This window comes from Stegostoma tigrinum, chromosome 24 (assembly GCF_030684315.1).
Source record: "Stegostoma tigrinum isolate sSteTig4 chromosome 24, sSteTig4.hap1, whole genome shotgun sequence".
Lineage (NCBI taxonomy): Eukaryota > Metazoa > Chordata > Chondrichthyes > Orectolobiformes > Stegostomatidae > Stegostoma > Stegostoma tigrinum.
This window is the reverse complement of record NC_081377.1, coordinates 35,149,233-35,172,101: the sequence shown is the minus strand read 5'-3', so window position 1 is coordinate 35,172,101 and position 22,869 is coordinate 35,149,233. Positions and strand designations below refer to the sequence as shown.

At 42.4% G+C, this 22,869-nt stretch overlaps 1 protein-coding gene across 2 annotated transcripts in view; it reads left to right on the top strand.

The window, feature by feature from the left end:
- Window positions 1-22,869, top strand: part of LOC125464825 (parkin coregulated gene protein) — a 288,676-nt gene that overhangs the window by 82,823 nt on the left and 182,984 nt on the right. For both annotated transcript variants that reach the window (XM_048557641.2, XM_048557642.1), the window contains one exon: window positions 865-999. In XM_048557641.2, coding sequence (XP_048413598.1) covers window positions 865-999 — 135 coding nt within the window. The remainder of the gene's footprint in view (window positions 1-864; window positions 1,000-22,869) is intronic.

Below are 22,869 nucleotides of genomic sequence, written 5' to 3'. Positions count from 1 at the left end.
TTGTTGATGGAATAGCTTGGCTGAAAATGGCTCTAGTTTGAAGCTCTTGCAAAGAGCTCAAAAAAGCACAACGGGTCCAATAGTCTCCTTCTGTCTTGCACTGTTCTATGACTCTAATGTTTCAAGAATGAACTGAGTAACTCTTTCTCACATTGACATCTTCGTCCTTTGCTGGCTTCCCCATTCCAATGAAACTGAATACAATCTTCAGGGATCTCATCATTTGCTCAGGTATCTTACACCTTCCAGACCCAGCACTGTGTTCAATAAGTTCAGACCACAAAATCCATTTAGTTTGTTTCCTTTTCTTTACATGGTTCGCATTTTCCGTCATTGTTGCTTTCAGAAGCAATGTATCTGCTCTCGCTATGGTCTTTTGTTTCTTGCCCCAGCATTCTCTGTTTGGCTCAGTAATGCCAACTCCTCTGTATTTCAATCTCTCTTCACTTTCACCCTATTAAAGACCCCTTCATATCCTCATCCCTCTCACCCCTTGGTCTAAGCTGATCATCTGATGAATGACCATTGATCTGAGATGTTTACTCAGCTTCTCTCACTATAGATGCTGCATGACCTGTTGAGTATTTCCAGGATTTTTGTTGTTTATTTTCCAGATTTCCAATATCTGCAGTAATTTGCTTTGTTTTGCTGCATGATGAAGCTGTTTGTGTAAATATACCTCACCTTTTTCTTTGGAAGCAGAGTGGCACTTTTCCTGATTACACCAGTGGCTACACTTCCAAAGTGAGAACTTGTTCGACTCTAATGTGTTTTGGGTAATTCTGAGGTCCCGAAAGGCACTTTACAAATTAAAATTTGTTGTTTTTTGATGTAGCAATTCTTGTTTGATTTTTCCTTTGACAGAATGTTGAACCTCGAGTGGCTGGAGCATTTAAAGAAAGACAGATAAAACCCACGGCATTTCGAAAGTTTTACAAACGGGGTGACTTCCCTGTTGCTATGGAACATGACGCTAAAGGAAACCGAATAGCCTGGAAGGTTGGTGCAATATTAACTTATGCAACATTCAAGTAGCATCTCCTGGCAGCAACAAATTTAGCTCATCAATTATTTTGATTGAGTGTTTTAGTAAATGGCACTGTAAACACACCCATGAGGTAGCTTTGTCCTACTCTAATGATTAAATTATGTGCTTTGGGAGATGACAGGGTCAGAAGTGCTTTTTGAAAAGCCTTTTTACCCAGCCGTCTATTTCCATTTTTATGAGGATTTTCAAGACTCAGCTATTCCAACCAGTCTATCATTGACAACTGATATGCCTCAGTCTTAGTTCATTGTCATAACTTCATCTTGTATTGCAAACCATATCTTTGAATGCAACCTTTAATTAGCTAAATAGCTGGGTCCTAATTGTGTACTGTCTGTAATCAAGCGTAGAATGTAAATTAAGATCGGACCGATTTTACAACATTTCACTTCCTGTGCAGGATTGCTAATGTAATCAGTGACAGACACGTCCCTGTCACTGACTGACCTCCAGCCTGAAATCATTGCGTCTCCTCCATTTTCCCTTGTGAAAGGTTAATTGGTTTAGAAATGAATCGATTAGTTCTACTCTCTAATGCTGTTATTCAGCTTTTACAAAAAATGGTATAACAGAAATCTCTTTTATTAATCCAATTCAGTTTATTTTCTCTCAACAATTTATATCTAAATGTCATGACAGGGGACCACGTTGGAGCATTTTTAAACTGATTAGGAAATTAGAGATTTCATTACTGAGAAAGCTTTTAGAGAAACAGGCTTTTTCCATATCTTGGAATGCAGACAAAGTCACAAAGCAATAAATCTTAAAGAGGGCAACGTATTTCTTTAGAAGCTATGATAAATAGCCTCTTGCTAGTTTGTTCAGATTTTTCATGAAATAGATGAAGTTAATAAATTCAAATTTGAATCATTGTCCTTCAGAACATCAATATTTGTAATTTATTTGCTTAATCTTACATACAAAATATACAGTTAAGTAATACATGCAATATTAATAACAAGAACTTATACTTATGTACCAACTTTAACATGATGAAATGTCCAAAGTTGCTTTGCAAGAAGGTTATAGAGGAACATGTTATATCAGGGCATATGAGGTGACATTAAGGCTAACAGTTGAAAGGCTGGCAAAGGAACATTTTAAGGCAGTTTAGAGACCTAGAGAGGCAAAAATGTATAGACAGAAGACTAGAACAGTCTTCACGCACAGAGTGGTGCGTGTATGGAATGAGCTGCCAGAAGAAGTGGTGGAGGCTGGTACAATTACAACATTTAAAAGACATTTGGATGGTTATATGAATAGGAAGGATTCAGAGGGATATGGGCCAAATACTGGCAAATGGGACTAGATTTATAAAGAATATCTGGTCATCATGGATGAGTTGGACTGAAGGGTCTGTTTCCATACTGCATATTTCCTTGGCTTTATCACTCCAGAGCCTGGGGTCCACAACCATCAGTGTTGAGCAATTTAAAATTGAACAAACTCAGGAAGCTGGAGTTAGGGGACTAGGAACATCACTGAGGGTTGTGAACTGTATCCTGTTTAAACTGCCCGGCAGAATGTCAATCAAGATATCCCCGCACTCATTGTACCCAAGGCAGCCCCTTTAAAATTACTGCACGCTCGCACACAATGACACGACAAAAAGATTAAAATGTGTCGTGCCCACGAGAAATTTCTTATGAATTTGGAAAAATAGATGAGAGGAAAACGTTGACTAGGGTAAGGCAACACCTGGCTAGATGGTGGAGGGGTTTTTCCAGTCCTGGAATGCTGGAAGTGGAATTGGGGGAAGTGGAAAAATCAGGAGAAACTGTGTTGGAAACACTCTTCAGCACATTCAGCAGCCCCTGGTGGGAGTTGGGAGTGTAAAATGGTCAATGGAATTGATCGTCTGCCTATGACCTGGAGGCCCGGAGCCATTGAAATGGCCCGCCGCCCCCATAAGGGTAATGCTGTGGCACCCTCAGCATTTTACTGGTCTCAGAGTGAATCTCCCTGGAAGGGAGAGCTCCATGCAGATCAGAGGTTTATCCCAACAAAGATGGGGCCTGGGTAGAAGACACATCCAAGCAGCCCCAGCAATTCAGTTGGGGAGCACGGTGGCTCAGTGATTAGCACTGCAGCCTCACAGCACCAGGGACCCGGGTTCAATTCCACCCTCAGGCAACTGTCTGTGTGGAGTTTGCATATTCTCCCCGTGTCTGTGTGGGTGCTTTGGTTTCCTCCCACAGTCCAAAAATATGCAGATTATTTGGATTGGCCATGATATATACAGGATGGGGGTGTGGGTCTGGGTGGAATGCTCTTTGGAGGGTTAGTGCAGATTCAGTGGGCTGAATGGCCTGCTTCCACGCTAGGAATTCTATGGATGGGCTTCCCCTTTGATGTGAAAGTCCTTCTGTCTTCTGCCCCTTTTAAAATATTTTGGTATATTTTCAGCCTCTGTTTTGAGGTGCTCTTGGGATCATTATCCTGCTTCAGCAACACATCCATATCCTCGGTTGATCACTTTGGAAAAATGTTTCTACTACTCTGGCTCCTGGCAAGTCTGAGCTTGGAATCTACTTTTGGTCTCTCTCACACAGTCCTAAAGCCCACAGCGTAATCCATCTCAAGGACTTGACAATAACTGTCTAAAAGTATTATTATTTCATTGATGATTAAGAGCAGATCTGTACATTATTTTTGCTTGAGCTTTAAGTCACAGTGGAATATATTAGTGATAATAGGAACTGCAGATACTGGAGAATCCAAGACAAACAAAGTGTAGAGCTGGATGAACACAGCAGGCCAAGCAGCATCTCAGGAGCACAAAAGCTGACGTTTCGGGCCTTGACCCTTCATCAGAGAGTGGAATATATTAATGTTCCCAATTTTGGGTTTGTGCATTAGTCCAGAGGGGCACCACAGCAGGAATATCTCCAGAACCATCAATCCTGAAGCTGCAGTCCTTGCCACAAGTTGGAAATCGGTTGGGAGGGGAATAAAGTTACTATTGCATCATCTTAAAGGATGCAAAATGTAAACATAACGAGGACAGTACAATCTCATCAACCAAACTTTCTTTCTGAAAAGTTTTTCTGAACTCATGCAATGTGTCATCCCAAGAATGTAGAGAAAATACCTTGAAGACACACACACAGATGCAATCGTTAAACCTCTAACGTTACAGATTTTATTATTTGAAAAAGTAGATGCATCTAGTTCCCGAGCCATGTTTCCTTAAATATTTCAAGAAACTCCCTGCCAATGACTGAGGGAATTCCTTACCCAGGCACTTGGCACAAACACTGTGTAACTGAATGTAAAAAAGGCTTATGTAGAGGTGAATCAGGATGAAACCATCAGTAGCAAAGAGCGTGTCAGTTAAAAATATCAATTTCCTTAATTAGAATCCCTACAGTGTGGAAGTAGGCCATTCAGTCCACACCAATGCACCAAAGAACATCCCACCCTATCTCTGTATTTCCCATGGCTAATCCACCTGGCCTACACATCCCTGGACACTATGGGCAATTTAGCACAGCCAATCCACCTAACCTGCACATCTTTGGACTGCGGGAGGAAACCAGAGCACTCAGAGGGGACCCACATAGACATGGGGAGAATGGGCAAACTCCACATATCCAGTTGCCTGTGGGTGGAATTGAACCTTGCTCCCCAGCACTGTGTGGCAGCAGTGATACAATGCTGCCCATTGACAGCCGCACTGAAGGATATTATTTTAACAAGATGACATTAAGAACAATAAAACGTTACAGTCCAGCCTTACATAGAAATTCCAAATTTCAATTGTGCATAAAGAATAACATATGATGCCAATATTGAGAAATCTTCTTTCATTGTTGTGTCTTGTTGTTATGCAAACAGAATAAAGTTCTCTATCTGCTCTCAAATCCCCCACGCTCCCTGAATAATTTCTTTCCAATCCTGTGTTCTGCAAAATTTACCCAGATGGGATGTCAACCTGCTCCTTTCCCTTACGATGCCTCAGATACTCATTCTGCATTCCAGTAACATAGCGCTTATTATCAACGTCTGATTTTCCTATTTTCCAGAATCCATTAAGAATTTTTTTTGAAATTCATTCACAGAATGTGGGTGCCACTGGCTAGGCAAGCATTTATTGCCCTTCACTAATTGCCCAGAGGGCAGTTAAGAGTCAACCACATTGCTGTATACTGCGCTACATGCAGATGTTTATACAATGCAGAGTTACAACTGTCGGTAAAACTGATTTCCAAAGCTCAGGTGTTCAGCTCCAGAAAATCGTTGGCTTGACCGAGACTTATTTGAGATCTTTCAAAATGATAAAAGGATAGCTTTTGATCTATGTGGATAAACCATTCTGAGTTCCATAAGATAGAGTTCCTGGTCAAGTTCCTAATCTACATAACCATAGGAGCTAAGTTGAATATTAGGAGGCATTTGTTTTTGCATAGGACTGATGAACTATAGAGCAGGTTGCTTGTAAGTGTCTGCTTTCAGCATTTGCAGAGTAACTGGATTCTCAACGTAACTACATATGGAGCTGGGGTTGACAATGGGGCCTATGACTTGCTGTTCTTTGTGAACTTGTGTGATCACCTTGGGGGTAAAGAGGAAGTTTTGTTGCCCGTCCCAGGTGGCTGTACAGTGCTCTCTGCCCCCTACATGTACTTGTCTGTATATCAACTTGTGTAAGTCTAGAATACAGTGGACCAATTGTTTTTGCTCTGTTTCTCATCTAATATCTTCGTACCCGGGATACCTTGATTCCACATGAGCAGATCTTTCTCCAAGTTGCCACTGAATCTGCATCAAGGTTCTTCCCAGGGAGATGCCTTTACACACTCCTGTGGAGAAAAGTTTTTGTAATTTCTAACCTTGTTGATGCTTCAGAATTATGAACAAACACTCTCCAATGCTTATTGTTCAAGATAAATAGTTTGTTTACTCACTGCCATAGTGAAACAGTCGGCACTCCAGCCTTGACTCAGAGCTTAGTCAATGTTCTCTGACATTTTCAAATATTGAAATCCTATTTTGCTTGGCCAACCTAAATTAGCATTCTTGATCTCTAAAATATCTACGTAGACGATCTTCAGTTGCTCCCCAATGTCTGCTTTGCCTTATTAATAAAAACCTCACATTGGCTCAATGTTATCGGAGATTGATTTATGTTCAGTCCCACAATCTTAGTTTCTTTAACCTCAACAGCAGGAACTCATTTTGTGATAAGCAATATTTGTTGCTTGCAATTTTTAAACAATGACTATCATTCTGGCTCTGATCACACATTAAATTGTGCTTGCCGTATATTGGCCCAGCTTAACCTTTCAGAACATAGTTATATTTTCTTTTTACTCATTGACTGACCAGAGAGTTCCGTGCCACCCACAATATTATTATCAAAATCACTAAGTTCCTAAGTTTGAAGCAAAATTATCAAACTCTGCTCAAATATTAACAATCTCAAGTATTAACAGAGCACCCAAGAGGTAGAGTTATAGAGTCATAGAGTCATAAAGCACAGAATCAGGCCCTTTGGCTCAACTCATCCACATCAACCAGGTTTCCTAAACAGTACTAGTCCCATTTGCCTGCATTCGGCAAAAATCCCTCAAAAACTTTCCTGTTCATGTACCTGCCCAAATGTCTATTAAATATTGCAATTGTATCCACTTCTACCACTTCCTCTGGCAGCTCATTCCATACACGCACCACCCTCTATGTGTAAAACCTGCCCCTCAGACCTCTTTTAAATATTTCCCTTCTCACTTTAAACCTGTGCCCTCTAGTTTTGGACTGCCCTACCCTGGGAGAAAGACCTTGGATCCTATCTGTGCCTCTCATAATTTTATAAAAATCTATAAGGTCAACCCTCAGTCTCCTAATTCCAGGGGAAAATAATCCCAGCGTACCCAGCTCTCCTTATCATTCAAACCCTCCAGTCTCGGTAACATCCTTGTAAAACTTTTTTGCACCCTTTGCAGTATAATAACATTCTTCCTACACCACGATGATCAAAATTGCATGTCATACTCCAGATGTGGCCTTCCTAATAACTTGTACAGCTGTTATTTGACTTGCCAACTCCTGTTCTCAATTCTCTCACCCACGAAAGCAAGCGTGCCAAATGCTTTCTTCATCACCCTGTATAACTGAAATGCAACTTTCAAACAACTATGTACCCGCACCCCCAGGTCTGTTCGATGAGACTCCCAAGAGCCCTAATGTTAACTGTCCTACCCTGGTTTGTCTTACCAAAATGCGACACCTCACATTTATCTAAATTAAACCCCACCTGTGATTCCTCATCCAATTGGCCCAGTTGATCAAGGTCCCAATGTACTGATGGATAATCTTCTTCACTGTCCACTATATCACCAATTCTGGTGCCATCCACAAACTTATTAACCATGCCTTCTATAATCTCATCAAAATCGTTTAATTCACTGATGAACAACAGCGGACCCAGCACTGATCCTTGTGGCACACCACTGATCACAGACCTCCAGTGAACAACAAATCCACCACCATCTACATCTGCCATCTACAATCCGACCCCCACCACCCAAGACATTTTTCCATCCCCACCCTTGTCTGCTTTCCGGAGAGACCACTCTCTCCGTGACTCCGTTGTTCACTCCATACTGCCCTCCAACCCCACCACACCCGGCACCTTCCCCTGCAACCGCAGGAAATGCTACACTTGCCCCCACACCTCCTCCCTCACCCCCATCCCAGGCCCCAAGATGACATTCCACATTAAGCAGAGGTTCACCTGCACATCTGCCAATGTGGTATACTGCATCCACTGTACCCGGTGTGGCTTCCTCTACATTGGGGAAACCAAGCGGAGGTTTGGGGACCGCTTTGCAGAACACCACCACTCGGTTCGCAATAAACAACTGCACCTCCCAGTCGCAAACCATTTCCACTCCCTCTCCCATTCTTTAGATGACATGTCCATCATGGGCCTCCTGCAGTGCCACAATGATGCCACCCGAAGGTTGCAGGAACAGCAACTCATATTCCGCTTGGGAACCCAATGGTATCAATGTGAACTTCACCAGCTTCAAAATCTCCCCTTCCCCCACCGCATCCCAAAACCAGCCCAGTTCATCCCCTCCCCCCACTGCATCACACAACCAGCCCAGCTCTTCCCCTCTATCCACTGCATCCCAAAACCAGCCCAGCCTGTCTCTGCCTCCCTAACCTGTTCTTACTCTCACCCATCCCTTCCTCCCACCCCAAGCCTCCATTTCCTATCTACTAACCTCATCCCACCTCCTTGACCTGTCCGTCTTCCCTGGACTGACCTATCCCCTCCCTACCTCCCCACCTATACTTCCCTCTCCACCTATCTTCTTTTCTCTCCATCTTCGGTCCACCTCCCCCTATCTCCCTATTTATTCCAGAACCCTCACCCCATCCCCCTCTCTGATGAAGGGTCTAGGCCCGAAACATCAGCTTTTGTGCTCCTGAGATGCTGCTTGGCCTGCTGTGTTCATCCAGCTTCACACTTTATTATCTTGGAAAATCCACCACCACTCTCTGTCTCATACCATCAAGCTAATTTTGCATCCAGTTGGCTAGCTCACCCTGGATTCCACATTCTCAACAATATCAAGCAAAGCATAACTCATTTGGCTCTTAATTTAAGTTCTTTATGCATCTCATATTTCTAAATCACAGTTGTTCCAGAACAGATCTATGTGGAACTCTGTGGGCTTCTTTTTTCCCCAGCCAGATTACTTCCCACGTAGGAAAGTTATTGAATGATACAATTTTTTAAACTTGCTCCAATTACCAAATAATTCCAATATCTTTCTATGGTGGAACCTGCTGGTGAAACAAGACATCCCTCCAAGAACTACACACTTTAAATATTCATTTAAAGCATCTAGTTGCCTGTCTGCAAGCAGCTTTCCTCTAAATGCTTAGATAACAGGCCTGTAATCACTGGGGTCACGGCTTATTACTGTTTTGGAATTGTATGAATAACATCTGCCACCCTTTAATCTTCAGTTCTTTCCCAGTATTTAAGAAGTTTTGAAAGATATACACCAAAGAAAACATTGTCAGTGTCTTCCTTTAATTCTCACTTGCAGCTTTTTGATTATTTAGTCTATCCAGTTTAATATGAAAGCACAACACATTCTGTAGCCTCGTGTACATTGAATAGGGTCAGTCTACAGTTCACCTTTATAAAAAGAACTTTTTCAATAATTGCCATATCCTATTTGTCTGAATTAGTTTTGCCCAGTTTAGTTACCCGTCTTTTGTCCATATTTATGATATAAACACTACTATGAAAACCCTTCTCAAACTCTCTTAGTTTTTCCAATCCTGATTGTAAACCTCATTGCATCAGTATTCAAGCAGTGCCTATGACTGCAGGTTCAGCTCCATGGGGGGAGAGTGAGGCGAGGCGAGAGTTGGGGAGACCAGATCTTATTTACGTGACTCGGGGAGTGCAAACACACTTTAGGAATTTGCACGGGGTACGCAACACATTTGGACACCTGCTACCAAATAAACATTGGGTCCCCAAACAATTGAAGGAATTCAATCTCCAGGTAACAGGAGGCAAAAATATCTGTGGCTGTCAGAAATTCCAACCTTTGTAGGGAACTCCAGGAGACTTGTTGCAGCTGATTTTCAACCGGAACTCCTGAGGTATGTGCTGGGTGCTGTCCTGCAGCAATAATACACATGAGGAAGATCTGTCTTACAGATCATTTAGAGTTGGTGTATTTGGGTTTGAGCTCAAAATAGCTACTTAGTCATTACATTACCAGACTAATAATCCAAATGCCTGCCTTAATAATCCAGGGAACATAAATTCAAATCACGTCATTCCAATACAAAATTGGGAAGGTTTATCTTCAATTCCACAAGGCATTATAAGACCACAGCTGCAGACAGTATACAATATTGGTCTCCTTATTTCAGGGAGGTAGTAACTGTGTCAGAAACAATTCAGAAAAGGATTGCTAGATTAATGTCTGGAATGGGCAGCTGTTTTATAAGAAAAGGTTGGACAAGATAGGTTTGTATCCACTAGATATTAGAAAGATATAAGGCAACTTGATCAAAATATACCAGATCCTGGCAGGGTACATGTGGAAAGGTTGGTTTCTTTTATAGAGAACTCTAGAATGAGAGGTCACTATTTAAACATAAGAAGTCAGTCATTTTAAGATAGAGCTAAAGAGGTTTCTCTCATAGAGGGTTGCAGATGTTTGGAATTTCTTTTCCTTAAAATGTGGAAACAGAGTCTTTGAACATTTATCAGGCAGTGGTTAAAATTCCTACAGTGTGGAAATGGACCATTCAACCCACACTGACCCTCTGACGATCATCCCACCCAGACGCACCCCATCCCCCTCTCTGATGAAGGGCCTAGGCCCGAAACGTTAGCTTTTGTGCTCCTGAGATGCTGCTTGTCCTGCTGTGTTCATCCAGCTCCACACTTTATTATCCTGAAACCAAGTATTTCCCTTGTTAACCCTGGACACTACAGGACAATTTAGCATGGCCAGTCCAATGAACCTGCACACCTTCAGACTGTGGGAGGATAAAAACAAACACCACACAGACTTGGAGAGAATGTGCAGTAAACACCACCTGACAGTCACCTAAGGGTAGGATTGAACCTGGGTCCCAGCTGCTATGAGGCAACAAGGCTATCTGCTGAGCCACCCTGCCACACCACAGCTGAGGCACTCTTGACAAGCAAGGTGCTGAAAGGTCACCAGAAATATGTGGGACTATTGAATAACCAGATCAGCCATGACTTTATTGAATAATGAAACAGGCTCAAGGGCTGAGTGGCATGGAACAAGCCATCATGAAACTGACTGATTGCTCTCAATATCCAGCATGCTTGAAGAGGCTGATTATAAATATTAAAGGTCGGTTTTTAATGAACTGATTTTTTTATAAGAAAATGACTGCTTATTGCTATTGTTGCACCAACCCTCGTGGGCAGTGCATGTAAATTTTTGTTAGTTCGGTTAGTTAATTAGCAGTTCTTTTATATAAAGGATTGGTTCTAATCCCACCTTTCTGATTCCTTTTGTTGTTGCACTGTGCTATTTGGGTAATGGCGGTAATGTCTCATCCTCTCGATCTGGAGGCTTATGTTCAAGTCTCAGAGGTGTGTAATGACATTTCAGAGTAGGTTGAGTAGAAAATATTAAATAATAAGCAGTTTCAGATGTTCTTGTGACATAGTTGTAGTGTCCTTAGCTCTGAGACAGGGTTTCTGGGTTCAAGTCTCACCTATCCCAGAGGTGTATATTAGCATCTCTGTACTGGCTGATTAGGAAATAGAAAACGTGTATTTGCCATCAGCAACCACATCCTAATACAGAGGATAATCTGTCGAAATAAAAAATAGCTGGGGTCCTAGTGACCCTACCTCTGAGCCAGGAGGCTCATGTCCCACCCCACCCCAGAGGTGTGAAATAGCATCTCTGAACAGGCTGATTAAAAACATCCACAAAAATAGCCGCAGAAACTCAGCAGGTTTGGAGAGAGAAAAACAGACTTTAAGTTCAAGTCGATGATGAATCTTCCCTCGTGTAGTACAACGGTAGTGTCACTACCACTGGACCAGTACGCCCAGGTTCAAGTCACATTTGGTCCAGAGGTGTGTAATAATATCTCTACGCAGGTTGTTTAGGAAAAAATCTGCACAAGAGAAAACTGCATTTCCCCATTAAGGAGAGTCGGACAAGAAAGGGTGTTTGCAGTCAGGAATATCTATTCAACAATGAAAGGTAAAATCACTGAGCGGATTACTAGTGTTACCACAATGGCGATGATTGAATGGTTCCTACAAAATATACAATTCTCAAGCTGGAATCCAACTCTCCTCCAATCCACCACCTTTGGTTTCAACAGAGGCACGACCAAGAATATAGCTGGCCAAACATCTCACAGAGCGCAGCTCAGATCCTAACACCTCTAGCCTTTTTTCTTCTATTTTATTCGATTTATGTTTTAGTTTTTGGAGGCTGGGAATCCCAGCAGGGAATAGGCAGTACAATGAGGTTAAATGCTTTAATTGCACTGCTTTAGGGCAAAAGGACCAAGACCCAACTAAGAGTGTTTGAATGCCTTACTGCCCTTACCAGCCAGTGTTAACCCTTTGGTGCCCATTTTCTCTTCCCTCGCTTGCCAGCAGTTAGGAGATTCCACCTACAACACTGCCTGATTATAGGCAAGATGTCTATTCATGAAGCTGTGTGGCCATCGGATTAAGGGGCATGTGTGGTAGAGAGATTCTTCAAGGTTTTCATTCAGAACCTGACAACCTATCCATTCTCTACTCACTTCAAGTAATTATTGGGGCATGAGGGTTTGTTTGGATTATGATTTGCCCAGCACCTGACTGGAACAGGGATGAAATATTTTCTCAGGATTCTTAGACAATTAAGATTTAAGATAGATTGACAGAAATTGTGGACCTGCATTGCGTGAGTTTGAAATGAGGAGGAGTAACTGCAGATTTATCGCTAGGCCATTCTGACGTAATGTCAGAAAAGGGGAATGAAATTCCAAGCCATTGTCTTCCGTAGATCACTGACTGATGGAGTTTGATTAGGCAAGGGAATTCAGAATACTAAGACACTGCAGCTAGGTGGGGTTAAACACCAGATCAGCCATGAGAAAAATAATGAAAACAAATCATCAAAATAAGCAACATGGCTCAATAAGACTAATAAACACTCAAACAAAGGACTGGGGGCTGTTTCTACAGAAATAAAAATCAACACAAAGAAATTCCCTAATGTTACAGTTAGACCACGGAACTTTCCACAGTCCTTGCACTGGATTTTCACTGCTGGGAAAGGAGAGTGCAAGGGGTTGCAGGACGGTTTGAAGTAGACCTACCTCAGTTCAAAGCTTCCTATTTCCTGTAACCCAATTGTCAACCCAGGGAGGTGGGTGCATGATAAGATGGGCCCACTGACCCAAGATTGTGGGTGGGTGCAGGGTGCGAAGGTGCCAAGGTGAACCAGTTGGAAGGCCTATCTCAGTTCTCTATGAATTAGCCCCAACAGTTTTAGGTGCTGTTTAAGCTCTATAGCCTCAACTAACGCACCATCCGCACCAACCCTACCTGTTACTTCACCCTACCTTTCCAACTCAGTGCCAACTCCCACACATCGATACCATCTCCTCAGCCATCCACCAGGATCCGACATGGCTAGACCTCAGGAGCCATGTAGAGATGGAAAACAACTTCTGCCATTCTAACACAGCCCTCACTTCAACACACCTAGTGGTGAGAAGACCTCTCATTCAAAAAATAAGATTTCAAATTTCTTTTGAAAACAAACATACCTCTATTCAGATTCTACATCATAAACATCTACTTATTTGGTAGACTTCTTAAACAGACAAACTGTGAACTCGGAAACCCTTGCTGACATATCTGTTGTTTTCTTTGATACTCAGCCAAGTATTCATAATGACTTAATAATAAACCTTGTAGAAATGGCAATTCTATCAATATTCCATGAACAGATGTATTTTGTTCTTCTAACCTACACCAGATATCCTGTCAATCAAAGCAGGAATGCAAAGGATATCTTAACCCTTAGTAATAAGTTCAACCTCTTTTAGGTGCTTAGTAAGCAGGGGATTTAAATAAAAAAATATTTCATTACACTTAAAAAAACAGACATTACCCACCGATCAAGAGCATAAGTTCTGTTGCATAAATTCATGACTCCTACAGGGAAAGTTAAGAGCTCTCGACCAGCCAAAATGGTGTTTATTTAAACTCAGCACTAAGTTCAATTGACCATACTGAGTCCAGGTTACCCATCTGTGAGAAACACATTCTTGTCCCATTCTCTTGACAGAAAAAAAAGATGCTTTGTTAATTGGGGCACGGTTTCTGAATCTGGGTGCATCCTACCCGACTCATTTAAAGCTCTGTAGAGTTTGACGGCTCATGGAAATCTGTGCCTGGACTCTGTTGCAAACAGAACATAGAACCTCTGCAAAATGTAAAGTAGATTTATAAAGTTAGTTCCTCCAGGGTTCAACAATCAGGAAAGACTAAGTGGGCTTGGACTGCGGAGGACTGAGGAGGGACCTGATAGAAGTTGTTAAAATTATAAAGGCATGTGACAGAATAGAATGAAAGGGAATGCTTCCATCTACGTGAAAAGATCTTAAACTTGGGGATCATAATTAAAGCAGCCACTAATAAATCCAATAAAAGTTCCAAGAGAAACATGTTTCCCCAGTCATGAGAAGGTGAGTGTCATTACTCAATAGAGTACTTGTGATAAATAGCGTGAATGTATTTAAGGGGAAGCGAAATAAATGAACGAGGGCGAATGGGTCAGGATAAATTGTTAGGGTTAACGGAAGTAAAATGGAAAGGTTTCACCAGTACAAACCTTTTGGGCTGAATGGCCTGTTTCTGCACTGTAACATAATGCATTTCAGAAACATCGGCTTTCACCAACTTACGCTGGGGGTCCAGAGAGTGCAGTAGTTTGAAACTTAAAATAAGGATGAAAAGGTATTTATAAGTGACCCAATAATTCAGGTGAATTAATTTGGATAATTAACTCAAAATAAATGTTTTGGTACATCAACTGCAAACAAAAAGTAATGCATAGCCAAATATTTGTGGAATATACAAATGGTGAACATTCAGCAAAGCGACAGTCCAACATGTAGCTATAATATAGATGTTGCAATCTTGCAGCTAAATTAGGTTTTTGGGTGGCCACCACTGATATGTGCTAGCTGAACTCTTGGTCAACATAAGGTAGGTTTCTGCCACCTTCCTCCTTTTGGGTTTGCGTCTACAGGACTTGTTTTGTCTAGAGTGTATGACAAAAAACTCATGGTGGTCTAAAGAGAAGAGGGTTTTGGCTGAAACAAGATGTAGTTTATTGCATGATGGCAATCGGGTGCAGGTAGCATCTGGGCAGCACGGTAGCTCAGCGGTTATTACTGCCGCCTCACGGCATTGAGGACCCAGGTTTGATTCCAGTCTTGGGCGACAGTGTGGAGTTTACATATTCCCCTGTATCTGTGTGGGTTTCCCCGGGTGCTCTGGTTTCCTCCTGAAGCCCAAAGATGTGCAGGTTGGGTGGATTGGCCATGTGAAATGTAGGGTTACAGGGATAGGGAGGAAGGGTGGGTCTGGGTGGGATGCTCTTTCTTGCAGACTCCATGGGCCAAATGACCTGTTTCCACACTGTAGGGATTCCATGATCCAATGTATGATGGGACTCTTGTAGCTTGGTGGTAGTATCCCTTCCTCTGGGAAGAGGCTTATATTAAAGCCTTTCTTTCTCCAGAGGGATACCATAGCCGATCTGAACAGATTGGATTAAAAACAATCTGGGGTTCTTGTGGAACAGCAGTATAGTCCCTCCCTCTGAAATACCAGAAAGCCCAGGTAAAAGTCCCACCTGCTCCCAAGACACTGACTGATTGATAAAAGAAAACTATCTACACTGAAACACTCCACCTTGTTACTGAAACGATGAGGAGATCTCAATGATGAGTTTGTCTTTGTTGAAATCCAGTGATACCTTGCCTCGCTTTTTCTCACATAAGGTCTGACGTCATCAACAAATTGGGTGGAACTTAATGTCATCTTTAGCATGAACCCTTCCAGAACAGTTACATAATACAGCAGTGGGAATTAATTTCCTACTCCCCACAAAATGCTTAGTTGCATTAAAATACTCTAGTTTTTTTTATAGTTTGCTGTGATGCATATTAACACTAAAAGCTAAATTAAAATTGAAGCTACAGCAAAATTTTACAGCTTTACAGTTCCAGGAGGCAGTGTTTAGAGAGTGAAACATCAATTTTATGTCATTTTATTGGCTATATTTTGACACAGGCTAGAATGTTACCATACAGCAGCAATATTCACATCCCTGACCCCTGTACGAGAATGATTGTGTCAGTATGCCTTCTTTCATTACAATCATGCTTCTCAGTTGAGCTAGCTAAATGCAAATTCTGCTTCCCATTCTCCCCTTTTAGTCAAAACTTCAGTTTGGATGAGCCAAATATCTCCATCTCTGTTTATAATATCCAGAATATTTGAAAACTATTTATGGAACAGTGGAATCTTTGTGGAAAACTGCCAAAACTGTGGATGCTGGAAATCAGAACCAAAAACAGAAATTGCTGGAAAAACACAGCAGGCCTGGTAGCATCCGTGGAGAGAAACCAGAGTAAATGTTTCAGGTCCAGTGACCCTTCCTCAGAAGTGCAGTGGATCTAAACTGGAGTTTAACCGAGAGTGGCAAGAGACTGGGAACCAGAGCAGGAGATCAGCAAGTGGAGGGATTGAGGGGAAGGTAGATGTTAAGACCAATAAATCAGAAAGAAAGGACAGAAAGAGATGATAAAATGAACATGATGGCACTAATGAGCTGAAGTGTGTTTGTTTCAATGCAAGGAGTGTCACCGGTGAGGCAGATGAGCTTAGAGGGTGGATCAGTACATGGGACTATGATATTTGTCCATTACAGAGACTTGGTTAAGAGAGAGACAGAACTGGTTGCTCAATGTTCCAGGGTTTGTTGTTTTAGACGAGATTGAGGTGAAGGAGGTGGAGGAGTTGCATTACTAATCAGGGAGAACATGCTGGGGGGTTTATCCACTGAAGCAATATGGGGTGAGCTCAAAAATAAGATGGGTGCAATCATTCTGATTGGATTATACTTGTTACCCACACTACCCTGCGCCCCCCGCAAAAGAGCCATCAAGCCATTGAGGAACAAATACATAGGCAGATTACGGAAAGGTGCAAGAAAAACAGGGTAGTCATAGTGGGTGACTTTAACTGCCCCGATACTGACTGTGAACTCCTTATAGCAAGAGGCTTAGCTGGGGCAGAATTTGTTAAGTGCATCCTAGAGGGTTTCTTGAAACAGTATGTGGATAGTCCAACTAGAGGTAGGGACATACTGGATCTTGTATTGGCTAATGAGTCCGTCCCAGGTATCTGACTTTTCAGTGGGAGAGCATCTTGGAAACAATGATCACAACTCCTTAAGTTTTAAGATAGCTATGAATGAGGATATGTCGGGACCTTGCAGGAAGTTGCTAAATTGGTGGAGGGCAAATTATATCAAAATTTAGCAGGAGCTAGGGAGGGTAATCAGGAGGAGCTACTATTGGGTAGGTCCACATTGTCATTTGGGAATTGTTTAAAGACCTGCTGGGGAGAGTTCAAGACCGGCATATTCTAATAAGGAGGAAAGACAAAGATGGCAAGATAACAGACCCTTGGATGATGAGGGAGGTTGTGAATTTAATCAAAGGGAATGAAGAAGCGTATGTAAGGTTTAAGAAGCTAAAATCAGACAGGGCCCATGAGGAATATAAGGAAAGCAGGAAAGTACTGAAGCAGAGAATTAACTGAGCAACATGGGACCATGAAATGACCTTGGCAAGTAAGGTTAAAGAGAATCCCAAGGCATTCCATATGTACATGAAAAACAAAAAGAATAACTAGGATAAAGGAGGGAACTTGTGCTTAGAGCAGAGAATGTGGATGAGATCCTAAATGAGTACTTTGCATCAGTTGTCACCCAGGAAAAGGATATGGAAGATAGTGAGATTTGTGTGGAGCATGTTAATGTGCTAGAACATTTTCACATCTAGAAAGAAGTGTTGCTGAATCTTTTGAAGATCATAAAAGTGGATAAGACCCCAGGGCCCAATGATATCTACCACAGGATATTGAGAGAGACAAGAGAGGAGCTTTCTGGGGCCTAGTCCAAGATCCTTGTATCCTCATTTGCCACTGGAGAGGTCTCAGAAGACTGGCAAGTAGCTAATGTTGTTCCTCTGCTCAAAAAGGGCAATAGGGTAATCCAGGAAACTGCTGACCAGTCAGTCTTACATTGGTGGTTGGGAAGCTATTGGAAAGAATTCTTAGGGATAGGATTTACGTGCATTTGGAAAAGTGTGGCCTAATTAGGGACAGTCAGCATGGCTTTGTGCAGGGCAGGTCATGTCTTACTAACTTGATTGAAATCTTCCAGGAGATGATGAAGGTGATCAATGAAGGCAGAGCAGTGGATGTTGTCTACATGGATTTTAGTAAGGCTTTCGACAATGACCCTCATGGTAAGCTCATCCAGAAGATTAAGATGCATGGGATCCAAGGTGACTTGGAATCATGGATTCAGAATTGGCTTGCCCATTGAAAACAGAGGGTCGTGATGGAAAATTGTCTTTCAGGCTGGGTGTCCGTGACTAATGGTGGTCTGTAAGGATCCGTACTGGGACCTCTGCTGTTTGTGATAGGTATAAATGACTCAGATAAAACTGTAGATGGATGGGTTATTAATATGATACTAAGATCAGTAGAGTTGTGGATAGTGTAGAGGGTTGTCAAAGGATACAACGGGATATAGATCAGTTGCAGATATGGGCGGAAAAATGGCACTTGGAGTTTAATCCACGTAAGTGTGAGGTTCTGCATTTTGGGAGATTAAATGTTAATGAAAAATCTACAGTTAATGGCAGGAACCTGAACAGCAATGATGTACAGAAGGATCTTGGGGTTCAAGTCCATAGCTCCCTGAAAGAGCCCACACCAAAAGGTAGAGTGGTAAAGGAGGTGTATGGCATGCTTGCCTTCATTAGTCAGAGAATTGAGTACAAGAGTCAGGATGTCACTTATAGCTTCATAAGACTTTGGAGTACCATGGTCAATTTCGGTCACCACACTACAGGAAGGGTGAGGAAGCTTTGGAGACGGTGCAGAAGAATTTTACCAGGATGCTAAGATAATAAAATGTGAGGCTGGATGAACACAGCAGGCCAAGCAGCATCTCAGGAGCACTGATACTATTTTTACCAGGATGCTGCCTGGATTAGAGGGTGTGAGCTATAAGGAGACGCTAGAAAATGTCATGTTGTTTTCTATGGAGTGGCAGAGGCTGAGGGGAGACTTGATAGAATTCTATAAAATTATGAGATGCATAGATAGGGTTGACAGTCAGAATTATTTTCCCAGAGTTGAAATGTCTAATCTTAGGGGCCATACATTTAAGGTCAGAAGGGGAAGTTCAAAGGAGGTTGTTAGAGGCAAGTTTTTTTATACTGAGAGTGATAGGAGTCTGGAACACACTGCCACCTAATCGACACACCCTGAACACTATTTAGCATGGCTAATCGGCCTAGCCCACTCATCTTTGGACTGTGGAAGGAAACTCACGCAGACACGGGGAGAATGTGCAAACTCCACAAAGACAGTTACCTGGGGGTAGAATTGAAACTGGGTCCCTGGTGCTGTGAGGCAGCAGTGCCAGCCACTGAGCCACTGTGCCACCCATAAATGATAGGGGCATTTAAGAGACCTTTTGGTAATATACAAGGAACGGAGGAATGTGGATCAAGGGCAGGCAGAAGGGATTAGTTTAATTTGCCATCTTGCTCAGCACAACAGAGTGGGCCAAAGGGCCGTCCCTGTGCTGCGCAGTTCTATGTTCAATGTTCTAGATCTTTGTGCAGCTCATTGTTGTATATGATTGTATCAACAAAATCACTTTGTGATTTTGACAAGAAAATATTGTGATTATTAAAACCTTTTGTGCCTATAATGCCGCGGAATTTCTATGACCAGAGTCCAATGATCTTTTAAATACTGTAGCACTTGACCAATTTATTCTGAGAGGCCACCTTCTCTTTAGCCATTTAAAACACGAAAAATTACCATAAGATTATTTATCATCCTACTCCGAAAGACAATTTTTCAGATTCAATGATTTAGAATCCCATTAGAAATACAAAAACGTATCCACATTTATACCTCCAACAAAGTCTTGTCTTATGATGTAAGAGTTTCTAAGTTTGCTGTCAAGGGAAGTACAAAACAATCATTTTTAGTATTACAGAAAACTTGAAAATATTGTAGGTGTCAGTAATTAATTAATTCCTGTAGCGATTGGAACCAGGTTGATCTTATGAATTTGAGATCCTTGACTGGGGTCATTAACCTGGGCTAATCGGGGAGCCTTGGCTAAGAGACATAAACAGGGAATATAGACGATTCTGCCCTTGGGCGACTGCCTGTGTGGAGTTTGCATATTCTCCCTGTGTCTGTGTGGGCTTCCGCTGGGTGCTCTGGTTCCATCCCACGGCCCAATGCTGTGCAGGTTCGGGTGGGTTGGCCGTGTGAAATTGCCCATAGCATCCAAAGATGTGCAGGTTAAGTGGATTGGCCATGGGAAAAGCAGTGTTATAAGGATGGAGGGTTTGTGTGGATTTGATGGGCTCAATGGCCTGATTTTGCACTGTTGGGATTCTATGTGCCAGGCTGACAGCCATCTGAACGTCCCAGTCATCTTTTGTTACCCTTGAAACCTTTCAAAAAGGGAAAAAGTGTAAACAGGGGATTCAAAATCTCCTCATTTCTTGGGCTGACTCTGAGCTGGCTGACCACAGCCTATGTACTGTGCACATGTAAATAAAAGGTGCCTTGGTGATGAGATACCGGCCTTTGTGATGATATTTCAGTGGCGACAGGAGAAATCAGCATGGGCCTGACGAACATTTGCTCACAAAAGTAGTCTTTGAATTGGGATACACATTCCTGGCTAAACTAAATCAGATGGTGGCAATAGGGGAATCAGAAGGCCCATCAAAACTTGGATTGAAACCTTTTTGTACCCAGAGGGACCAGATCACCACTGAGGATGGCATATTACTCTGGGGAGCAAGAGTGATTGTCCCGAGCATAGGTCACTGTGAGACACGGGCTGAACCCCACCAGGGTCATCCAGGGGTTTCCAAAATTAAGGTGAGAAGGTATGTCAAGTTGCCGGCAGTGGATGCAGACATCGCACCATTTGTGGGCCAGTGTTCAGAGTGCCAAAAAGAACAAAAATTACTTCCTACAGCTCCCCCAGATTTGAGGGCATAGTCCGGTAAGCTCTGGACTCAGTTGCGTATGGACTATGCCAGATCTTTCATAGGCTCGAGGTTCCTGGTCATTGTGGATACCCATTCAAAGTAGTTGGACATGCATAGAGTTCATTTAATAGATGCAGGGAGAGCAATTGAAAAGCCGTGAACATCATTTGCGGTACACCATCTCCTGGAAGGATTGGTCACAGGCAACGGAATGTCATTGACCAGCAGGGAATTTGTGTATTTCCTAAAGTCAAACGGCATCCAACATATTAGAACAGCCCCATACCATCCATAGTCCAATGGTCTGGCAGAAAGAGCAGTCCAAATGTTGATGGCAGGTTTAAAGAAACAGCCTGCAGCATCCCTCAATACCAAACTGTCCCGGTTCTTGTTCCATTATAGGATCATCCCTCATGCAACTCCAGGGAGAGCTTCAGCGGAATTGCTGATGGGGACAAGTCTCCACACCAGGCTAAACTTGATATTCCCAGACCTGGGCAGGAGGGGAGGTGGAAATGGCAGCAGGAATAGAAATGCTGGCCAACAACCTCCTCTAAGAGAGAAAGACAGTTAAATTGAGGGGATGAAGTTTGGTGCTGGAACTGTGGATGCGGCCCTATATGGGTATGAAGTGAGGTTGATGTGAGGTCAGGTCCCATGACTTGCAGAGTTTGGGTGGGTGATACAGTCCTGAACAAACTTGTGAATCACCTGAAAGCTGTTACCTCACAAACAGAACAGGAACAAAACATAACAAAGTGTGAACACAGCAGGCCAAGCAGCATCTCAGGAGCACAGAAGCTGATGTTTTGGGCCTAGACCCTTCATCAGAGAGCTTCACACTTTATTATCTTGGATTCTCCAGCATCTGCAGTTCCCATTATCTCAGGAACAAAACATAGTTGGGCCCTCAGAACATCCAGAAAGGCCTGTCAGAAACGGTAGGTTGAGGCCAGGAGGGATGCAGCCTCAATACCATTATCGTCAGAAGAAGAGAAGGCAAATGTCCTGAGATGCTCCAAATGTCGGACGTGGTCTGAGGTCCAGTGAGGAAGGTAATAAAGTGTCACGGAAGGGTTAGTTGAGGGACAGGGGTAGAAATGAATCCATTTCAGTAAAGTAATTGAACGTTAGATGAGTTCTAAAATGGATGGGTCATCAAATCTGACACCTTACCACCCAAGCACAAACTCACAATGTCAATCTTAATCAAAGATTGAAGATTGGTTGCAAAAAATGAAGTAGAGGGTGCCCAAAATGGATTATTTCAGGCAGACTGTACGAGAACAGGGGTGTGCCATTGGTTTCAGTGCTGGGGCCTCAGTTATGTACAATCTACATAAATGAGTTGGATGAAGGGACTGAGCGCATGGTAGCTACATTTTCTGATGATGTAAAGGTGGGTAGTGAAGTAAGTTATGAAGAGAACATTGGAAATCTGCAAAAGGATGGGGTATGTTATATGAACAGGCAAAAAAAAGAAGCGGATGCCAGGGAAATGTCATGTTGTCTGCCTTGGGCAGGATGAATAAAAGGAACATTTCATTTAAATGGAGTCACAACATTGTGTACACACAGCTTTTGAATGTGAACTTTTTTAAAGGCGTGCAACACCTTTATTCCCATTCCTACTGTATTGTTGTTAGTGTGGACAAGTTGGACTGAAGAGCCTGTTTTAGTGCTGCATTGACTTTCTGACTCTTTGACTCTCGATTATCCCCTATTTTGCATGTCTATTGTGAAGCAGAGGGTTCCTTTGCTGCGATGGATATATTTACTCTTTTCAGATATTGCTTTTACTGTCCAATTGTGCAACGTTAGAAAGTGTCATTGTGCCCATTCTTGGTTTTCCTTGAGTTAATACTGCTGCATTAGAATTCAAACACCAGACCGATTCATACTATAAAGTCGTTACATTCTAAAATGTTCTGATT